Source organism: Centruroides vittatus, unplaced genomic scaffold, assembly GCF_030686945.1.
Source record: "Centruroides vittatus isolate TY-2023 unplaced genomic scaffold, ASM3068694v2 contig_927, whole genome shotgun sequence".
NCBI lineage: Eukaryota > Metazoa > Arthropoda > Arachnida > Scorpiones > Buthidae > Centruroides > Centruroides vittatus.
The window spans coordinates 1112767-1131864 of NW_027122613.1; the positions used below are offsets into that span (position 1 = coordinate 1112767).

Below are 19098 nucleotides of genomic sequence, written 5' to 3' on the forward strand. Positions count from 1 at the left end.
TGCTTGCTGTAACTTTGTATTAAGTAATTTTTCTATTTGAATGCTACCATCCCACTGGTCAGATAGAAAGAATTGTTGCAGGCTGGGAGTTGAAGTTAATTTAACGAAAAGTAGTCATTGACCTCCTGGATGAGTGGATAGACCTTGAAAAGTTTCATTGCATTTGCTCAAACTGCATATAAAGAACAAACCAACAAAACTTCTTTATGTATTAAATTAAACATTTCTTATAATAATTAACTCTATCAATATTTATTATTCTAATTTCAAGAAATATTACTTTAGCTATTTTAAAAGAAATAAATATAAATGGAAAGTTTAAGAAATTTATAGAAATGAAAACTGAATGAAATTATGATCATTTATTAAAAAATATATTCTTTAATTTCTAATTAAATTATTAATTAAAAATATATATCTTTTAATCTAATAATCCTTTAGGTCCAAGCTGACCTGAATGTGAGGGATTGTCCTCTCCTTGTTTACTTGTTGAGTTGTTTTTCACAACTCATGGCAAATGGTTTTATGACCAGACTCTGCCTGGGTCAATTTAATTGATTACAAATTGCTTTGTTTATCTCTGAAACTAATACTTTACAAGCAAAATTTGTGAATATGCTTGTAATCAATTCAGCTTATTCATTAGACCTATGGAGTCTTCCAAATAGGACAACTTTAATTATGACCATCCAGTATTTCTACTTATCCTTGCTTTATCTATCAATAATTATAGATTTCGATATCTATTGTGCAATATTTTTATTAAATGAGATGTTTATAAATTGATAAACATTTTATTTCAATTTTTATTTTCTTGCATAAAGTCTAGTTTTTATATTGAAAGCATCACAAGCTGACTAATGGAATTTGTAGAAATCTTCATATAGAGAGCTATAAAAACTGTGAAATCCAACCAATAGTTTCATTAAAGTTAAATTGTTCAAATTAGGTTTCAGACTACTATTTTCTGACTTGATAAGTTTATTTGCTACTTAAGATAATGAGATAGTAACATCTGTAAAAATAAATTACATTGCTATCGAAAATCATAAAGAAAAACTGTGAAGTTTTGTTCAAGACTCAAGAGAAAACAAAAAATGCTACATTTTTGTATGTGGAGTTATAAAAATAAACTAAAAAATAAATTGGTGATGATAAAATTCAAGAAACACTTCAAATATATAAATTATTTTATTTACCAAATGCTTTTAAAAATACTCAAATTTGAATTTGTTTATTTAGAAAAGAAAATATATTTCTTACTAGACTATACGATACGAGTCCATTTCTATCCGTCCCTTCACACGCTTTCTTAGAGGCATTAACAAGTCTACGGCGGAACCATCCTTTTATTTGAGGCTACTGTCCGCCAACAAATGTAAAAAAGTTAAAATTCCTCTAGCGGTAGCAAACACAATTCTTTAAAAATAAAATTATTACATTAAAAATTGCTACCGCTAGAGGAATTTCAACTTTTTTACATTTGTTGGTGGACAGTAGCCTCAAATAAAAGGACGGTTCCGCCGTAGACTTGTTAATGCCTCTAAGAAAGCGTGTGAAGGGACGGATAGAAATGGACTCATGTATCGTATAGTCTAGTAAGAAATATATTTTCTTTTCTAAATATGAAATCGTCCCGGCAATTTTTAATGTAATAATTGAATTTGTCTATTTTATGTTGTTATAATTTAATAATACAGGAAATCCTCATTTGTTTGAAATTCAGGGGATGAAATATTCACAACTTCGAATTTTGAACTATCTGAGATTTACATATTTCTATATAATACATCAAATGCCATATAACTGGTGTAATTTATTAAGCAAACAGAATATGGCTACTTATTATTATTTCATTTCTACACGATTTACATCAGAGTAAAAAATACCTCGTCCTGTAACCCACAGGAAAGAAGGTATCTGTTTCCACCCCTTTACTGCATTAGATGCACTTTAAGTGCAAGTAGTTCCTCTTCTCCTCCCTTTTCCTCTCTTAAAAGGTTTCCAGATGAGCATTGTGTACTAGTCTCAACAGTCGTATTGGGTAACTCCAGATTAACTGATGAATGATGCATATCCGATAATTGCTGTGTGTCTGAAGATTGCTGTATGTCTTGAGATTGCTGCATATTATGCTTGAGTGGATCTGGTATGTTGACCACAAAGATAGTATTATCAAGCACTCTACTGAGTATAAGGGATGTGTGTATGGCTGCCTGTTTCTGAAGAATGCTGATGTCAATGTTGGATTCTAATTGATCTATGTATTTCTTTATGGTTTTTGCTACTATTCCTGTTGCTCCTATTACTATTGGGATGACAGTTGTCTGTGTATTCCATAGACGGCTAACTTAAGATTTCAAAAGATGATACTTACTTAATTTTTCAATTTCTTTAGCACCAATGTTGTAATCTGATGGTATAGTTATATCTATTAAGAATGTTTTATTGAGATTTTTATCAACATAAATTAAATCCAGTCTATTGTGAGATACAGTGACATCAGTTTGGACAGGCATTTCCCATAAGATCTTGGCCGTACCATTTTCTTTAACTTGCGGCTGGATTAATGTTTCCTTCCACTATTGGTTAGGAAGTTCTATTTTATGCTTTCGGGCCAGGCACCAGTAGATGTACTGGACAAAGTTATTATGACGTTTTATATAATAAGTCCCCGCCAGTTTTTCACATCCTGATATAATGTGCTACGTGGTCTCGTCTTTGGTCATACAAAGGCGACATTTCCCATCCAGTGGCTCCTTTAATATGTCACATTGATATTGTCATGTCATTACAGCCTGGTCCTGAATAGCAAATATTAATGATTCAACTCTTGGGGCTATTTGTTGCTTTTTAATCCATTCAAATGCAAGCTCTCTGTCTATTGCTCTGATCCAATACCTTTTTAGCAAATTGACCATGTAATTGTTTGCTTCTCCATACATCATTATGCTGTTTTATTATTGATTTTTTAATTTCTTCATCTGTATGTGTATTTCCTCATGGTAGATGTAATTTACCTTCTTATATGGCTACTTATTATTATTATTATGTTGGGTTAAGTTAGATATACTCGGTTAACACCGGTGGCTAAGTACTATGCCGGACCAAAGTCAAGGCATAGTAACCAAAACAGAAATTAAAGAAGTGTATCAGTGTGTGTGTCTGTATTCAGGAATTTTCTCACAATATGACATGTATTCAATATAGTGGCCTTCTGTAGTGTGATGTATGTGTTTCTATTCAATTGTAATATGCCCAGGCTTTTGTGTAGTGTGTGTGTGTGTAGAGAAGAGAACAACAGGTACAATAAGCACCCATCCATCCTCCACAGATGCCTTATTTCCTGGGTGAGTTCTGTGTACTTGCTAATTTTTTCAGTGCATGTGTTTTGTATATTGTGAGTGTTTGGAATGGATATGTCTATAATGTATGTGATTTTATTGTGTTTGTCAATGAGTGTGATGTCTGGTCTGTTGTGGTAAATTGTTTTATCTGTGATTATGGCTCTGTCGTAGTACATTTTGTGCATGTTGTTTTCCAATACTGTCTGTGGAATGTATTTGTAGTATGGTTCGTGGATGTCTACTAATTTGTGTTTCTTTGCAAGCTCTTGGTGTATTATATTTGCTACTTGATTATGTCTGTGTAAATAATCTGTCTGTGCCAAGAGCTTGCAACCAGAGGTGATGTGTTGTATAGTTTCTGGCATGATGTGACATTTTCTGCATGTGTCATTTGTGAGTGTTGCATCTTTGAGTATGTGTTTTCTGTAGTTTTTAGTATTTATGACTTGATCCTGTATGGCGATCACAAATCCTTTCGTCTCCCCAAAGAGGCATCCCCGAGCTAACCAGTTGTTTGACGCAGTTTTGTCAACAAAATGCTGGGCCAGATCGTAAGGATGCCTGCCATGGAGTGCCTTTCGAGCCCACAATTGCTTAATGGTGTCTATGCTTTTTATATGTTGTGTTGGGTCCATATGATGTGAGTGTAAGTTTAATGGTGTGTTATTCGAGTCCGCTAGAGTTATTGCTTTATGTAATTGTGATGTTTCTTGTTTAATGTAGAAAAACTCTCACAGTGACTGTATTTGTTTGTAGTGAAGGTTAACCATGTCAATCAGGCCACGTCCGCCATCTTTACGTGGAAGGGTTAATCTTTCTGTGGCGGATTTAGGATGATGTTGTTTATGCTTAGTAAGTGTTGTTCTTGTTTTCCTTTGGAGTTGCTCGAGATCTGTGTGAGTCCAATGTATAACTCCAAAAGAATATGTAAGTACTGGAATGACATATGTGTTTATTGCTTTAACTGTGTGTTTTGCATTTAACTGTGTTCTGAGAATAGCATTTAACCTACTTTGGTATTCTTTAATTAATCTTTGCTTTATTTGTGTATGTTCTGTTAGTTTGGCCTGTTGGAATCCTAAATACTTGTAGAACTCGCCCTGTAATGTGGGTGTTATGTTGTTTTTAGTGTATTGTGTCAGCCTGCCTAATTGCTGTCTAATGTCATTTATTTGTGTTTCTTTTCTTCTCTGCCAGGCAGGCTTGTGATAGAATTGTGTTTTCTGTGTATTTGTCTGTGATTGTACTTTCAGTCCATGGTATGTCACTACTGTGACTGCCCTAGCATAAACTAATGTATGAATGTCTGCGAGTGTAGAAATTGAATGAATGTAGTGTGGTAGTAAGTGAGTGTTTACATAATTTAGTGTTTTTCCTACTTCTTTTGACGTGTTGATTTTTGGTATTCGTGGTCGTTGTGTGGGATCTGTGCCTGTATATTTAGTGAGTGTTTCCTGAAATATAAGTGAGAGCGTATTAACTAAATCTATGTCTATGTTATCAGTGATGGATGAGGAAGTGTCTGTAGTATCATTAGTGGTAATTGTTGTATGTGTGTTATTATCAATGCTTGTTACTGGATTATCCTGACAGGTTATGTGATCTTCATTAATGTTAGATGTTTCTGTCTGTTGATGTATTTGATCAGCAACCTGTTGTTTGATAAGTTCAAGTGTTGTTTGTGGAATAAGGTTGTTGTGTATAATTGTTCTTTTTTGATCAACAACCCTTTGTTTGGTGACAGTGAGGTGAGGATATTGTTATGTGAAACTATGGTGTAGTTGTTGTCTGTATGCTGTCATGTTTGTTTCGAGTTTTGTGATGGTGTAGTAAGTATGGATGATAAACTTGTTTATTTCTACTGTCCATTTCATTCGTTGGCGTGGTTTTCCAGCCTTTGTGGTCTGTGAATGCATTGCCACAGAAACACCAAGGCTGGGTTGGTTCCACTCATCTGTTGAGGGCATTGCAGTAGCCATGCTTGGGTCAGTGCTGCTTTCGCCACCAGTAACCAAGGGAGACTTATTATTATTGTTATTATTATAAATAAATAACGACTAACCCGTTACAAAGCTATACATCTACAAGAGCCGAATTATCGGGCTAGAGTTGGCTATAATAAATAAATAATTAATAAGACAATTTGGCACTAGAGCTTGGTGTTAGGTGCCATCTCTTACTAAACTTAATAATTATAATTAAATTAAATAAATAATTTTAATAATTTGGAACTGGAGGAAAAGAAATCGGCCCAAAGCGGGACTCGAACCCGCAACTTCTGCTATCCGTGCAGACACGTTACCAGTTACGCTACCCGGACCTTCAGTCCTATCGCCTCCTCCAGTATATATAAGCTAACACGACGACCATCGACGGTCATTACAATGCTGGCTGGGGACACATCAAGTGCCCACGTCCTCCCAAGGCACTCAACCGGCCATCGCAACCCCGGCAATGCGTATAAATATAAATAAATAATGACTAACCCGTTACAAAGATATACATCCACAAGAGCCGAATTATCGGGCTAGAGTTGGCTATAATAAATAAATAATTAATAAGACAATTTGGCACTAGAGCTTGGCGTTAGGTGCCATCTCTTACTAAACTTAATAATTATAATTAAATTAAATAATTGTCTGCACGGATAGCAGAAGTTGCGGGTTCGAGTCCCGCTTTGGGCCGATTTCTTTTCCTCCAGTTCCAAATTATTAAAATTATTTATTTAATTTAATTATAATTATTAAGTTTAGTAAGAGATGGCGCTTAACGCCAAGCTCTAGTGCCAAATTGTCTTATTAATTATTTATTTATTATAGCCAACTCTAGCCCGATAATTCGGCTCTTGTGGATTTATTATTATTATTATTATTATTATGTTGGGTTAAGTTAGATATACTCGGTTAACACCGGTGGCTAAGTACTATGCCGGACCAAAGTCAAGGCATAGTAACCAAAACAGAAATTAAAGAAGTGTATCAGTGTGTGTGTCTGTATTCAGGAATTTTCTCACAATATGACATGTATTCAATATAGTGGCCTTCTGTAGTGTGATGTATGTGTTTCTATTCAATTCTAATGTGCCCAGGCTTTTGTGTAGTGTGTGTGGTATGACACCTGTAGAGGAGAGAACAACAGGTACAATAAGCACCCTATCCATCCTCCACAGATGCCTCATTTCCTGGGCGAGTTCTGTGTACTTGCTAATTTTTTCAGTGCATGCGTTTTGTATATTGTGAGTGTTTGGAATGGATATGTCTATAACGTATGTGATTTTATTGTGTTTGTCAATGAGTGTGATGTCTGGTCTGTTGTGGTAAATTGTTTTATCTGTGATTATGGCTCTGTCGTAGTACATTTTGTGCGTGTTGTTTTCCAATACTGTCTGTGGAATGTATTTGTAGTATGGTTCGTGGATGTCTACTAATTTGTGTTTCTTTGCAAGCTCTTGGTGTATTATATTTGCTACTTGGTTATGTCTGTGTAAATAATCTGTCTGTGCCAAGAGCTTGCAACCAGAGGTGATGTGTTGTATAGTTTCTGGCATGATGTGACATTTTCTGCATGTGTCATTTGTGAGTGTTGCATCTTTGAGTATGTGTTTTCTGTAGTTTTTAGTATTTATGACCTGATCCTGTATGGCAATCATGAATCCTTCCGTCTCCCCAAAGAGGCATCCCCGAGCTAACCAGCTGTTTGACGCAGTTTTGTCAACAAAATCCTGGGCCAGATCGTAAGGATGCCTGCCATGGAGTGCCTTTCGAGCCCACGATTGCTTAATGGTGTCTATGCTTTTTATATGTTGTGTTGTGTCCATATGATGTGAGTGTAAGTTTAATGGTGTGTTATTCGAGTCTGCTAGAGTTACTGCTTTATGTAATTGTGATGTTTCTTGTTTTTTGTAGAAAAACTCTCGCAGTGACTGTATTTGTTTGTAGTGAAGGTTAACTATGTCAATCAGGCCACGTCCGCCATCTTTACGTGGAAGGGTTAATCTTTCTGTGGCGGATTTAGGATGATGTTGTTTATGCTTAGTAAGTGTTGTTCTTGTTTTCCTTTGGAGTTGCTCAAGATCAGTGTGAGTCCAATGTATAACTCCAAAAGAATATGTGAGTACTGGGATGACATATGTGTTTATTGCTTTAACTGTGTGTTTTGCATTTAATTGTGTTCTGAGAATAGCATTTAACCTACTTTGGTATTCTTTAATTAATCTTTGCTTTATTTGTGTATGTTCTGTTAGTTTGGCCTGTTGGAATCCTAAATACTTGTAGAACTCGCCCTCTTCCATGGATTCAATAATGTCTCCATTTCCAAGTGCAAAATCTTCTTTCTTCAGGATTCCTTTTTCTATGTGAACTGTTTTGCATTTATCTAGGCCAAATTCCATTTGTATGTCCTTGGTGTATGAATGTGTGATTTGTAGGAGTTGATGAAGTTGTTTTTGTGTGGATGCATAAAGTTTTATGTCATCCATGTACATGAGATGTGACAGTGTAAACTGTGTTGTTTTTTTGTGTCTGATATTGTAACCATATTGCGTGTTGTTTAACATGTTGGATAATGGGTTCAGGGCTAAGCAGAACCAGAGAGGACTCAAGGAATCTCCTTGAAAAATTCCTCGCCTAATAAAAATTTGGTTTGTTTGTATGGAAGTGTTATGGGCCCTGAGATGTAGTGTTGTTCTCCAATGCTGCATAGTGTTTTGAAAGAATGCAATGAGTGATGGATGTATTTTGTACATGTGTAGGATATGTAGCAGCCAACTGTGTGGAACACTGTCGAATGCTTTTCTGTAGTCTATATATGCCATGTGTATGTTTCTGTGTTGTCTGTGTGCTTGCCGTAGAATGACTGAATCTATGAGTAACTGTTCTTTGCATCCCCTGTGGTTTCTACGACAACCTTTTTGTTGTTCTGTTAGAATGTCGTGTTCTTCAACGTGTTTGTATATTTTGTTTGCAATACAGGATGTCAATAATTTGTAGAGTGTTGGAAGACATGTAATTGGTCTGTATTGTGTGGGGTCTGTGGTATTGTTGTTTTTAGGTTTCATGTAGGTGATGCCCTGAGTAAGAAAATTTGGCATGTCTTGTGGATTGATGATGATGTGTGTTAGATGTTTAGCTAGTTCCTGGTGCAGTGATGTAAACTTTTTGTACCAGAAATTGTGAATGTTGTCTACACCAGGTGTCTTCCAGTTGTGTGTTCTGTTAACAGTGTATTGGAAATCATGTATGTTTATTTCAACACAGGGCATAGTTGGTATGTTGTGCAAGTTTCTGTTCTCCTCCTCGATCCAGCCTGCATCAGCATTGTGCGTGACAGCACTGGACCAAAGAGAAGACCAATATGTTGTGAGTTCTTCTTCTGTTGGTGTGCCACTGTGCTGTGTATCAGTGTTTGCTTTGTTATTAATTTGTCTGTAAAAGAGTTTTTCATTGTTTGTAAATAATTTATTTTGTTGTTTTCGTAGTGTACATGTTTTGTATCGTTTGAGTCTATGTGCTTTGGCAGCAAGTTTTTGTTTTAGTGTATCAATGTATTCTGTAATGCGTGTGTTGTGATGTTCATGTTTTGTGTGTGTTTTTATTTTCTTGAAAATGTTTTTGAGCTGTTTCCTTAATTTGGGTGTTATGTTGTTTTTAGTGTATTGTGTTAGCCTGCCTAATTGCTGTCTAATGTCATTTATTTGTGTTTCTATTCTTCTCTGCCAGGCAGGCTTGTGATAGTATTGTGTTTTCTGTGTATTTGTCTGTGACTGTATTTTCAGTCCATGGTGTGTCACTACTGTGACTGCCCCAGCATAAACTAATGTATGAATGTCTGCGAGTGTAGAAATTGAATGAATGTAGTGTGGTAGTAAGTGAGTGTTTACATAATTTAGTGTTTTTCCTACTTCCTTTGACGTGTTGATTTTTGGTATTCGTGGTCGTTGTGTGGGATCTGTACCTGTATATTTAGTGAGTGTTTCCTGAAATATAAGTGAGAGCATATTAACTAAATTCATGTCTATGTTATCAGTGATGGATGAAGAAGTGTCTGTAGTATCATTAGTGGTAATTGTTGTATGTGTGTTATTATCAATGCTTGTTGCTGGATTATCCTGACAGGTTACATGATCTTCATTAATGTTAGATGTTTCTGTCTGTTGATGTATTTGATCAGCAACCTGTTGTTTGATAAGTTCAAGTGTTGTTTGTGGAATAAGGTTGTTGTGTATAATTGTTCTTTTTTGATCAACAACCCTTTGTTCGGTGACAGTGAGATGAGGATACTGTTGTGTGAATCTATGGTGTAGTTGTTGTCTGTATGCTGTCATGTTTGTTTCGAGTTTTGTGATGGTGTAATAAGTACGGATGATAAACTCGTTCATTTCTACTGTCCATTTCATCCGTTGGCGTGGTTTTCCAGCCTTTGTGGTCTGTGGATGCATTGCCACAGAAACACCAAGGCTGGGTTGGTTCCTCACATCTGTTGAGGGCATTGCAGTAGCCATGCTTGGGCCGGTGCTGCTTTCGCCACCGGTAACCAAGGGAGACTGTGACCTATTTTTCGAACGTGAGCCTCTGCCTAACCCACGAACGCGGACCTTGTTAACCCGGGCGACGTCCGAGCCGGTATCACACTTTGATCTAGTTATTACCATGATGAATATCTCCACAGAATGTGGGCGTGGTCACTCTTAGCTTCATTTCTCCCCATAGACCTTACTGGCATGGGTGTCCCTACCAGGAGCTTGTGCTCCAGCCTGCATTGCCCTATGGATCAGTAAAATTACTGGGCTCTCCCACCACGACCAGGTGGTGACCACGGGAGAGTTATTATTATTATTATTATTATTATTATTAATTTAATGATAAGTATAATATAAATAAACTGCAGGTAAACAACATGTGTCTAGGGAGAACCTCACAGGTCGCCAGATAGGTTTTATAAAAAGTAAAGCAGAATTTCTCGAAATGTAGCCAAAATTATTTTTGAAGTGGCCCAAAAAGTAGTAAGTTGCCCAAATGTAATAGCCTAGAGCCCTACAAATATCTCACTCTGCTACTTGTAGCCCAATCTTGCAATCCTGAAACCTAGCTGTATTTTATGAAATAAGAGAGAAAATAGTTGTCCACGTGTAAGGTGACACCCGAAAATGTGTTACAGTGAAAGCAGTCATATTGACCAGATTAGAGTCGTTTTTGGTCTATTGTTCTCTTATAGTATGAGGCACTTTGATCTAAACAAACGAGTTAACGTACACATATCATAGTTCAGATAGAATTTTCATTTTGAATTATGAAATAGCCATATTTCAAACTAATCAAATTCCTTAACATGTAAATCTCTATCCCCAGCTGGGACAAAAGTACAGTTATGAACTAACTGGATTTTAAACTATCCAAGTTCAAATTAACAAGGATTTCCTGTAATAGTATTTTCAGACCTAATTATTCATTGAAGAATACTGCATGATTGGTCAATTACATTACTTCTCAGTATTCTGACACTAGTTGTTTATTGGTCAATAAAATACATTGTTAAAATACTATGAAATAAAAGCATAAATCTAGTGATTTTTTTTATTAGCTGAAATAATTTTTTAGTATCTTTTAATCTTTCCTCTTATTTTATACACATTGTAGCATGTATCTTTAACAATAATTTTTCCATGTTTAAGTAGGCAGTCAGAAGTCATAGCAAATTCTTTCATTACTTGTACAGTAGAGAGTTGTTAATCGGAACCCTGGTAATCAGAATTGCTGGTAATCAGAATGATTTTCAGTCGGACTGTGTCATGCTGAATCGAACGTTTTTGATACTAGATTTACTTCTAAAGTATAATTTTCATGTTTTTATATTCTTCAATATATTTATTTTGTTTGTACAAAATGAAGAAATAATTTTTAACAATACGATAGCCTCGATTATTATTATAAAAATTTTTGTTAAGCTTAAAATTGACAAAAATTCAACACGAAGCGACACGCAACGGAGAAAAATTTGAACATTGGACAGGTTAATGTATTTTTTTGTACATAATCGTTAATCGGAACAAATCACTAATCTGAACAACCCCAGTCCCCAATTGATTCCGATTAACGACTCTCTACTGTACTTTCTACTCTGTTTGTTCCAATTAGAATTTTCATCTTCAGTGGATATGTATTTAGTTGGAATTACTATTAGTAGTAAAATAAGATGTTTCTGGAAAGAAAAAGAATGCTAGTAAATTATTTCCTAAAGTTTTTTAAATAGAATCTTACAATATTTTAAAAAATTTAAATATTTCTTGTTAGTGTAATAATCTTATAAATTATTCTAATTATATACTATTGGAAGAATTAAAAGAATTATTGGAATCTAATAATTATTATAGTAGTGATCTGAAGTAAAAAAAAAGATTGAATAACATCTATTAATAATTTTGTTTATTGATTTTATTTTTCATAATTAGATTTTGAATTTAATTAGATATTTAATGGTGGTTATTAATTTATGTTGAATTTTAAGATTAAATTATTCACTAATTTATTATTATTTTATAATAGACACTTTTGGCAGGAGCATGTTTGACACCAGATTGTTGTGGAATTATAAATTTAATTCAGATTTACAATAAATCGAATGAATTGAAAAATGAGGTAATATTTGTTCATTTTTAAATTTTTAAAGAAAGTAAATATTCTTATATTTTCATCATGCTTTAAACTGTTTGAAATCTAATCACCATGAATTTGAAAACTTCTTAAATTATTATATATTTTTTTTATTGAAATTTTGAATGTTTGATACAAAAAATTATATCTATATGAAGAAAATGTGAAAAGGTTAAATCAAATATATTAGTGGCAATATTTTTACAATATTCAATATAGGCAGTTAAAGAAGATCAAAAACATCTTAATTAAATGTGAGCTTTTCACAAAAAAATTTTAAAATTAGTTTTTTTTTCTATTGAAAAATACACATTTGTTAAGGATCATATTTATTTTAACAATAGCTTAAATTAAATCAAAGATCTCCAACTTCAATAATATAGATGCCAATGGTTATTTTGAATTTGACTTCAACTTTTAGAAACTTTTTTTGTAACTGACTAGTAATGAGGTTCAAGAGCAGTCTATCTTCTGGGGTAAACATGAAAAATTTGTTTAATTCTTGTTGAAAGCAGTTTTTAATGTTAAGAACTTCAAATCAAATGCATATTGTCTAAACTTAACCGTTAGTTCTGAGCTTCTCTAACCACTTTTAATCTAAGATATTTGTTTAACTTAAAATAAAAAATAAAGTCGTTAGTTGTACTAAAAGATTTAGAAGCATATAATGTGTTGTAAATTTAAAAATTTTCAGTTACTAATATGGAATTCAGATGTTATATATGTGAAACTCCAGAAGTGGATCGAGAATACGTGCACAAAAAAGTTTTAATTTTGTATAGAAGAAAATAATAATAATTATAAGAATAATTTAATGTTGTAAAAAGAAACTGTCAAACGAGAAAAAAAGGGGAAACAAAAATGAATATTTTATGTCCATAAAAGGACATGTTTGTATAAATTTCCAAGAAAGACAAACTTCACAAATTAAAACAATAGATGAATGTAAGTCCTAAAATCAAACATCTTCGACAGGGATCAAATTGTCAGTCGGTGTTGACTCATCTCACAATCTGGGTTCTGATCTCATTACATTTCGTAATGAGGGAAAATCAATCGGAAAGCAGAGGCAAGTCGGCATTGATCTATCGGAATATTCAATCTGGGACTCAAAAAGAACTTATAAAAACCGTGCGAGTCAAGGTCGTGACACACTCGGTTTGTAGTCCTCCATCTTGTAACATTGTCAGATTTAAATTCCAACATCTTGCTGGCCATTCCATATGCTATATATGTTCATTTGAAGATCAGCCACTATCTCTGTCCCTTGTGTCTTATATGAAATATCCATGAATATGAAATTTAAACATAAAATTTAACAATCTCATCTCTACTTCACTGAAACATAAGGCTATCTCCATCAAAGTTCTGTATATTTGTAAAATCATTTACCATAAACTGCTAATTCTGATTTTTCAATTTAAAATAGAGTATGTTAAATCAAATTTTTTGCTTTTAAATGTAGATAATGTTTTTCAGTACATTATAAGAGACTTATTAAAAAACCTTTGGTGTAATGATCTAATGTCCAATAACGATGTTTGTGAATTCAATTTGAATATCCTTTTTTTGTATCTTAGTTTAAGGAAACAATGGTTTTGTGATAGACTATTTATAGGATAATTAGGAATAATGATCATTGTTTCTGTTGCTTCTGGAAGCTCATTGAAGTCACTTTGCAATAATTTTTTTATGACAAAATGTGGCTAATGCATATATTGATGATTTTGTAATTTTCAAGTTACACATTTTAATTTTTTAAAATCGGTTTCAAAATCTTGAGAGCATAAACTGAAGAACATTTAAAATTTTGAGCCCTTAACGGGGATTGGTTTAGTTCCAAACTGCTAATAGGTATATTATTCCAAAATGAACCTACTGTATATGAATTCTGTGTGTCATTACTAATTAACAAAATTTAAAATTTACAAGAAAATGAAACATGACAATTTCATTTTCAGAAATTCAGTTTTCATATAGTGGATGAAATATGGATGTTTTATAATACAAATAATTTTTAAAATCAAATTTGTGTAGTTATGTTTAACTTTTAAGCATCAGAATATTTAAAGAAAGTTTTTTTATTAATTAAACTCTTTACAGAGTATCTTTTGTTGTTGTTGTTTTTCTGCCAGTATAATTATTTTTCAAGAAATAGCATATATTTCATTTTAAACTTACAAATTTTATAATTAGGAAAGTTTTTCTTGTACACTAATTTTTAAAAATATACATATAAAAATCAATATTTTATATGTATACAAAAGGGGACTCAAAATAAAATCAAAATTTATTTATAAAAACTCATGTATTTATTTATTGTGTATTCAAAAGTTTAGTCATCTTCAAAGTACTCCGTTTGATGCAAAGTACTTATCAATATATTTTTTTCCCACTGCTCAAAACAGTTTTTGAATTAATCATTTTTGATGTCTTGTAGTTCTTCTGCCTTTTTTTTACATCTCTTCCAGGCAACTTTTCTTTTTGAGGTCTGTTTTTAGTCCTCAAAAAAAAAAGTTGCACAGAGCAAGGTGAATAGGGAGAGTGAAGCAATGGAGTCATACTATTTTTGGGCAGAAAGTTGCTGAACACTCAGTGCAGTATGGGTAGTACTATTGTCGAGGTGGAAACCTAATCACCTGTTTGCCATAACTCAGGATGTTTCTTCCAAAAGTCTTGACACAACCTTCTCAAAACTTACAGAAAAAAACTTTGCTTAATTGTTTGTGCATTCAGAATTTGTTTCTCCAGATCAATTTCTCTAACATCAAAGAAACAGATAGGAAAAGGCATTGAAAAAATCTCAAAAAATTCACTGTTGCAAATCAAAACCTCTCACAACAATTCCATCTTGTAAACTGATGCAGATTGGTTCATTGAACACTCACTTAGCATGGGAAGCTTGTATCAGAAAGGACACCATCATCCAGAAAAGAATTCCAGTTATTTTTGGTCCTTCTCATATAAATATATATAGGTGTGTGTGCATTTTATAAAAACAGTATTTCATTTTATTTGCAAATTTGATCATAAATATTTTTGAAAATTTACAAAATTTTATTTTGTTGTGTTGTATATGAGGATTCCAAGTTACATATGTATTTTAAAGGCAAATTATCAAGAATAGTATGAAACATTAACAGTTATTCAACAATGTTATTTTCTGTAATTTACAATCTCAAAAGACTTGCTTGAAATGCAAATGTAATTTTGTATGTTTGGAAACACCTATCTTAAATTTTGATGCTGAACTTTTTCTACTGAGTGAAAATTGAATGATATTTAGACAAAAAGAAAAAGTATTCTTATCCATAAAACAACTACTACAAACCCAATATATACATACATAATAGCCCAATATAATCTGGCAGTTGTTGGCTTGTTATATCACGATTATGTTTAACTAAATCTGGAAGAGGAGATTGGAATGGAGACTCAGGTCATGTAACCGGCAATGCATCCACATGGTAACTGGGAGTTGCGGAGTTCGAGCCCCACTCTGGCCAATTATTTTCTTCCAGAATATTCTAAATTATTAAATTTAATTATTATAATAAATTAAATAAGAGAGGGCACCTAACACGTCCCTCTAGTGACAAATTATTTAGAAATTAATTAAATATAATTGTGAAAAATATAGCCTGATGTAATCCAGCAGTTGTTTGGCTTATAACAATGGTGAATTTTAATTATTCTGATATATTCTATTTTATTCATAAGCTGTGTTCTCCTGCAGCAGAAGGAGCATACAGTTTACTGTGTAAATTAATGATGTCAAAATAAATTTAATTGCATTATTGAAGATATTAATCATACTAAATAAGTAATTACAGTAGAGTCACAACAGTTTGAGGTTGTCTCATTCCTGATCAAAGTATACAGTGGAAAACATTAATAAGTAAAGGCATTAAATAATATCATGTTTATTTTATTGGCTTAAAGTATATGATGTCTTGTACAATATGGGGCAAGTGGCAACCATATCTGGAAGTATCTGGCAACCATATCATTTCACAATACACTAAATTGAAAGCCAATATTAGACCTCCAGTGTGCTTACAATTTCAGTGTATAGTGTCTAATCACATATTTGATTGGAATTACCCAAATATGTCATTTTTAGGCATCTGGTTAAATACATTGTGTATTTTGACTTAAAGGTAATAGTGTCTCAAACTATATGGAACTTCAAACTGTAGAGACTGTACTGTATTTCATTACAATTCAAGTATAATTTAGTCCTGTTACTAATATGTTGATTTTAATGATTTAGAAGATTATTTGTAAGCTTAATTTATGTTTATTTGTGTATACTATTAATAATATACTTTTACTATTACTTCTTTCATTAATAACAATTTTTAAAAGTAAATATAAGATATTATTTTTGATACATATGATGATAAAATCTTTTTCTCTTTTTCAGTTTTTAATTGAAAATGATTTAAATAAAAAACATAGAAAAAACAAGTGAGTTTTAAGTTTTTAAGATATTAAAATCAAATGCAATAAAACTTTCTGATGTGTAGCATTTTTGTGATCACATAAGATGATTTTGATTAAGAAATGGTATTATATACAAATTGATTTTACTTTCAGTTTCAATTCATAAAAATATGTATTTATTGTTTTAAAAATTTTTACAAAAATATCAAATACTGTATTTACTCTCATATAAGATGAGGTTTTTATTCATTTATCACAGCTTCAAATTCTTAGGTTGTCCTATACTCGCGAGCGAAAGATTCTTTGCATTTTTGCAAATAATTTTTGTGAACCATGTATTCACATTTTTTACTGGATGCTTACCCTCTTGTATTTAAAATCATAAGTATTTTATCTGGGATATTTTCATCTTTGCTCCTGACAATATACAAGAATAATTCATAGCAATAGGAAAAGCAAAGCTATTGAATTGAATTCCAGATTGAAATTCCAAAATCACATGGGAGCCCCAATATTAAGTTTTAATCCATTCCCATGTGAAAACAAATGATTATTCAGAAATCAGAATTCGGAGAAACTCATAAGTGTAATCGACCGTGAGTGGATTCGACTGTTAAGAATCGGCAAAAAATTTCCTGATTGTCCAGCTTTACATGAACAAATTATGTTGTCAATTTTACAAGATTTTTCCTTAAAGTTTAAAATGCCAGTAATTTTTGTAGGACAATATGTGCATTTACGTTCATTTGATATTTTACGGATCAAAATAAAACTAGAATTGTATTAATAAATCTAAATTTCTTTATTTCATTTAATCACAAGTAAAGTCACACCTCATCCTATATGCGAGTAAATACGGTGTATATATATATATATATATATATATTTTTTTTTTTTTAAGAAAAATATATACAATATGATAAGAATTTCATTCGTAGAGCATAACTGATCTTAATTGGTACCAATTTTTATTTGAGTTTGTAGAATATATTCCATTAAATTTTACCCACATCAACAATAATTCTTCATCTCATTTTATGCAGTAAAATTAAAAGAATATTTTTATAATATAACATTAGGAAAATTCATTTTCTTAAATAATATAACTGAAAACTATCTGTATAATATAGTAAAAATTTTGTAATATTACATACTATGATTTTGGTTGTTTTGGTTAGAAATCAAATTATTTTAACATTTTTCCCCTCCACTTCAATTGAATTTTAATGCAAAAATATTAAACTACACAAATATACAATGAGAAATAGTAAACAAATATTATTTTGAATTGATATTTAGGTTTTTTTATTTTAATAATAAAGTTTCATATACAAATATAAACACACAACATGAATTAATGAAGACAAAAAACTAGAAATGACAATCATTATCTTAATGTCTTTTTAACCAAAAATATAGATAACATCTCTTGAAGTTTACAATAAAGGATACTTCAGAATTTTTTTTAACTTCATATTTATTGTGACAATGTCACGATAAATATGAAATATAAAAAATTTTCAGGCTTCAAATTTTAATCAAATTTTTTAAATTTAAAATATACGCTCTCCACCTCAAATTAGTATTGTCTTGCACCTGTACATTATACTTTTCCTGTTAGCAATAGAGTACATGCAATCATCTATGTAACTCCATTCAAGGGAAAATTTTTTAATTGAATTCACGTGACTTCCAGTCTAGACCTGAAGTTTGTATATAGTTAAATTGGGGCCTTCTGTCCCTAAGCTTTCCATATCTGGTCTCATCTTTCGTCTATCTAATATTGTTCTTGAAATTCAGGAAGGACAGACAGGTAACTGGGCATTTATAGGTCTAGAATTTTTCCAAATTGCAGCCCAAAAAGTCAAAATTTTATGTTGATGGATAACTATATAGTGTGTGCATTATTAAAATTTATTTTCTTTTAATATTATTTTTAAAACTGCATAAAATAAGATCACATAGGATTACAAATTTATAATCAGATATTTTTTATTAAAATATATTTCAAAGTAATGATGACATTTAGCAATGAATGATTTAATTTAATTTATTATTAAATATAAAACAGATAAAGTAAAATTGATACTAAACATAAATATATACAATTACAGAAAATAAAAAATAGTTTTTACTTTATTTAAATGGTCAAGGGGTTACAAGTCACTTGCTTATTGAGTTAGGGTTGTTTTTAAAAATTTTAAACATTTTTTTAATAAAAGTCATCTTCTAAATATTTATTATACAAATAGAAGTAAATTTACTATTTTTGGTAAATAAGATTTTGCTAAAGAAACTGAAATAAATCCTTCTCTTTTAAGCAATTTAAAAAATATGCAAAAACTAATACAGTCACAACCAGTTAATACAGAATTGAGGAAATTAAAAAATTGGGCATATTGTATATATTTAACAGACCACAAAAAATTAAAACATTGAAACGAAATAAACAAACAAGATAAAACAGTGAAGTAATTGATAGAAAATGATATGACTTAACAAACATATCTAAACTTGTGTGTTGCTCCAAATATACATTTTTTGAGATAGAGTGACTTGAAGAAAGAATCAATGAGCTGTAGGAACATGCATATCTATACATATTTCTACGATGATTTCTTTCTTCATTGGTCATTAGAGTAGGTAGAATGACTGGA

General features: G+C 31.8%; 1 protein-coding gene across 1 annotated transcript in view; it reads left to right on the plus strand.

Moving 5' to 3' along the window:
* LOC136984743 (uncharacterized) overlaps positions 1-19098 on the plus strand; it is an 88368-nt gene that overhangs the window by 38742 nt on the left and 30528 nt on the right. Inside the window, exons 7-8 of the mRNA XM_067281850.1 lie at positions 11888-11980; positions 16422-16465. Of these exons, the coding sequence (XP_067137951.1) occupies positions 11888-11980; positions 16422-16465 (137 nt within the window). The remainder of the gene's footprint in view (positions 1-11887; positions 11981-16421; positions 16466-19098) is intronic.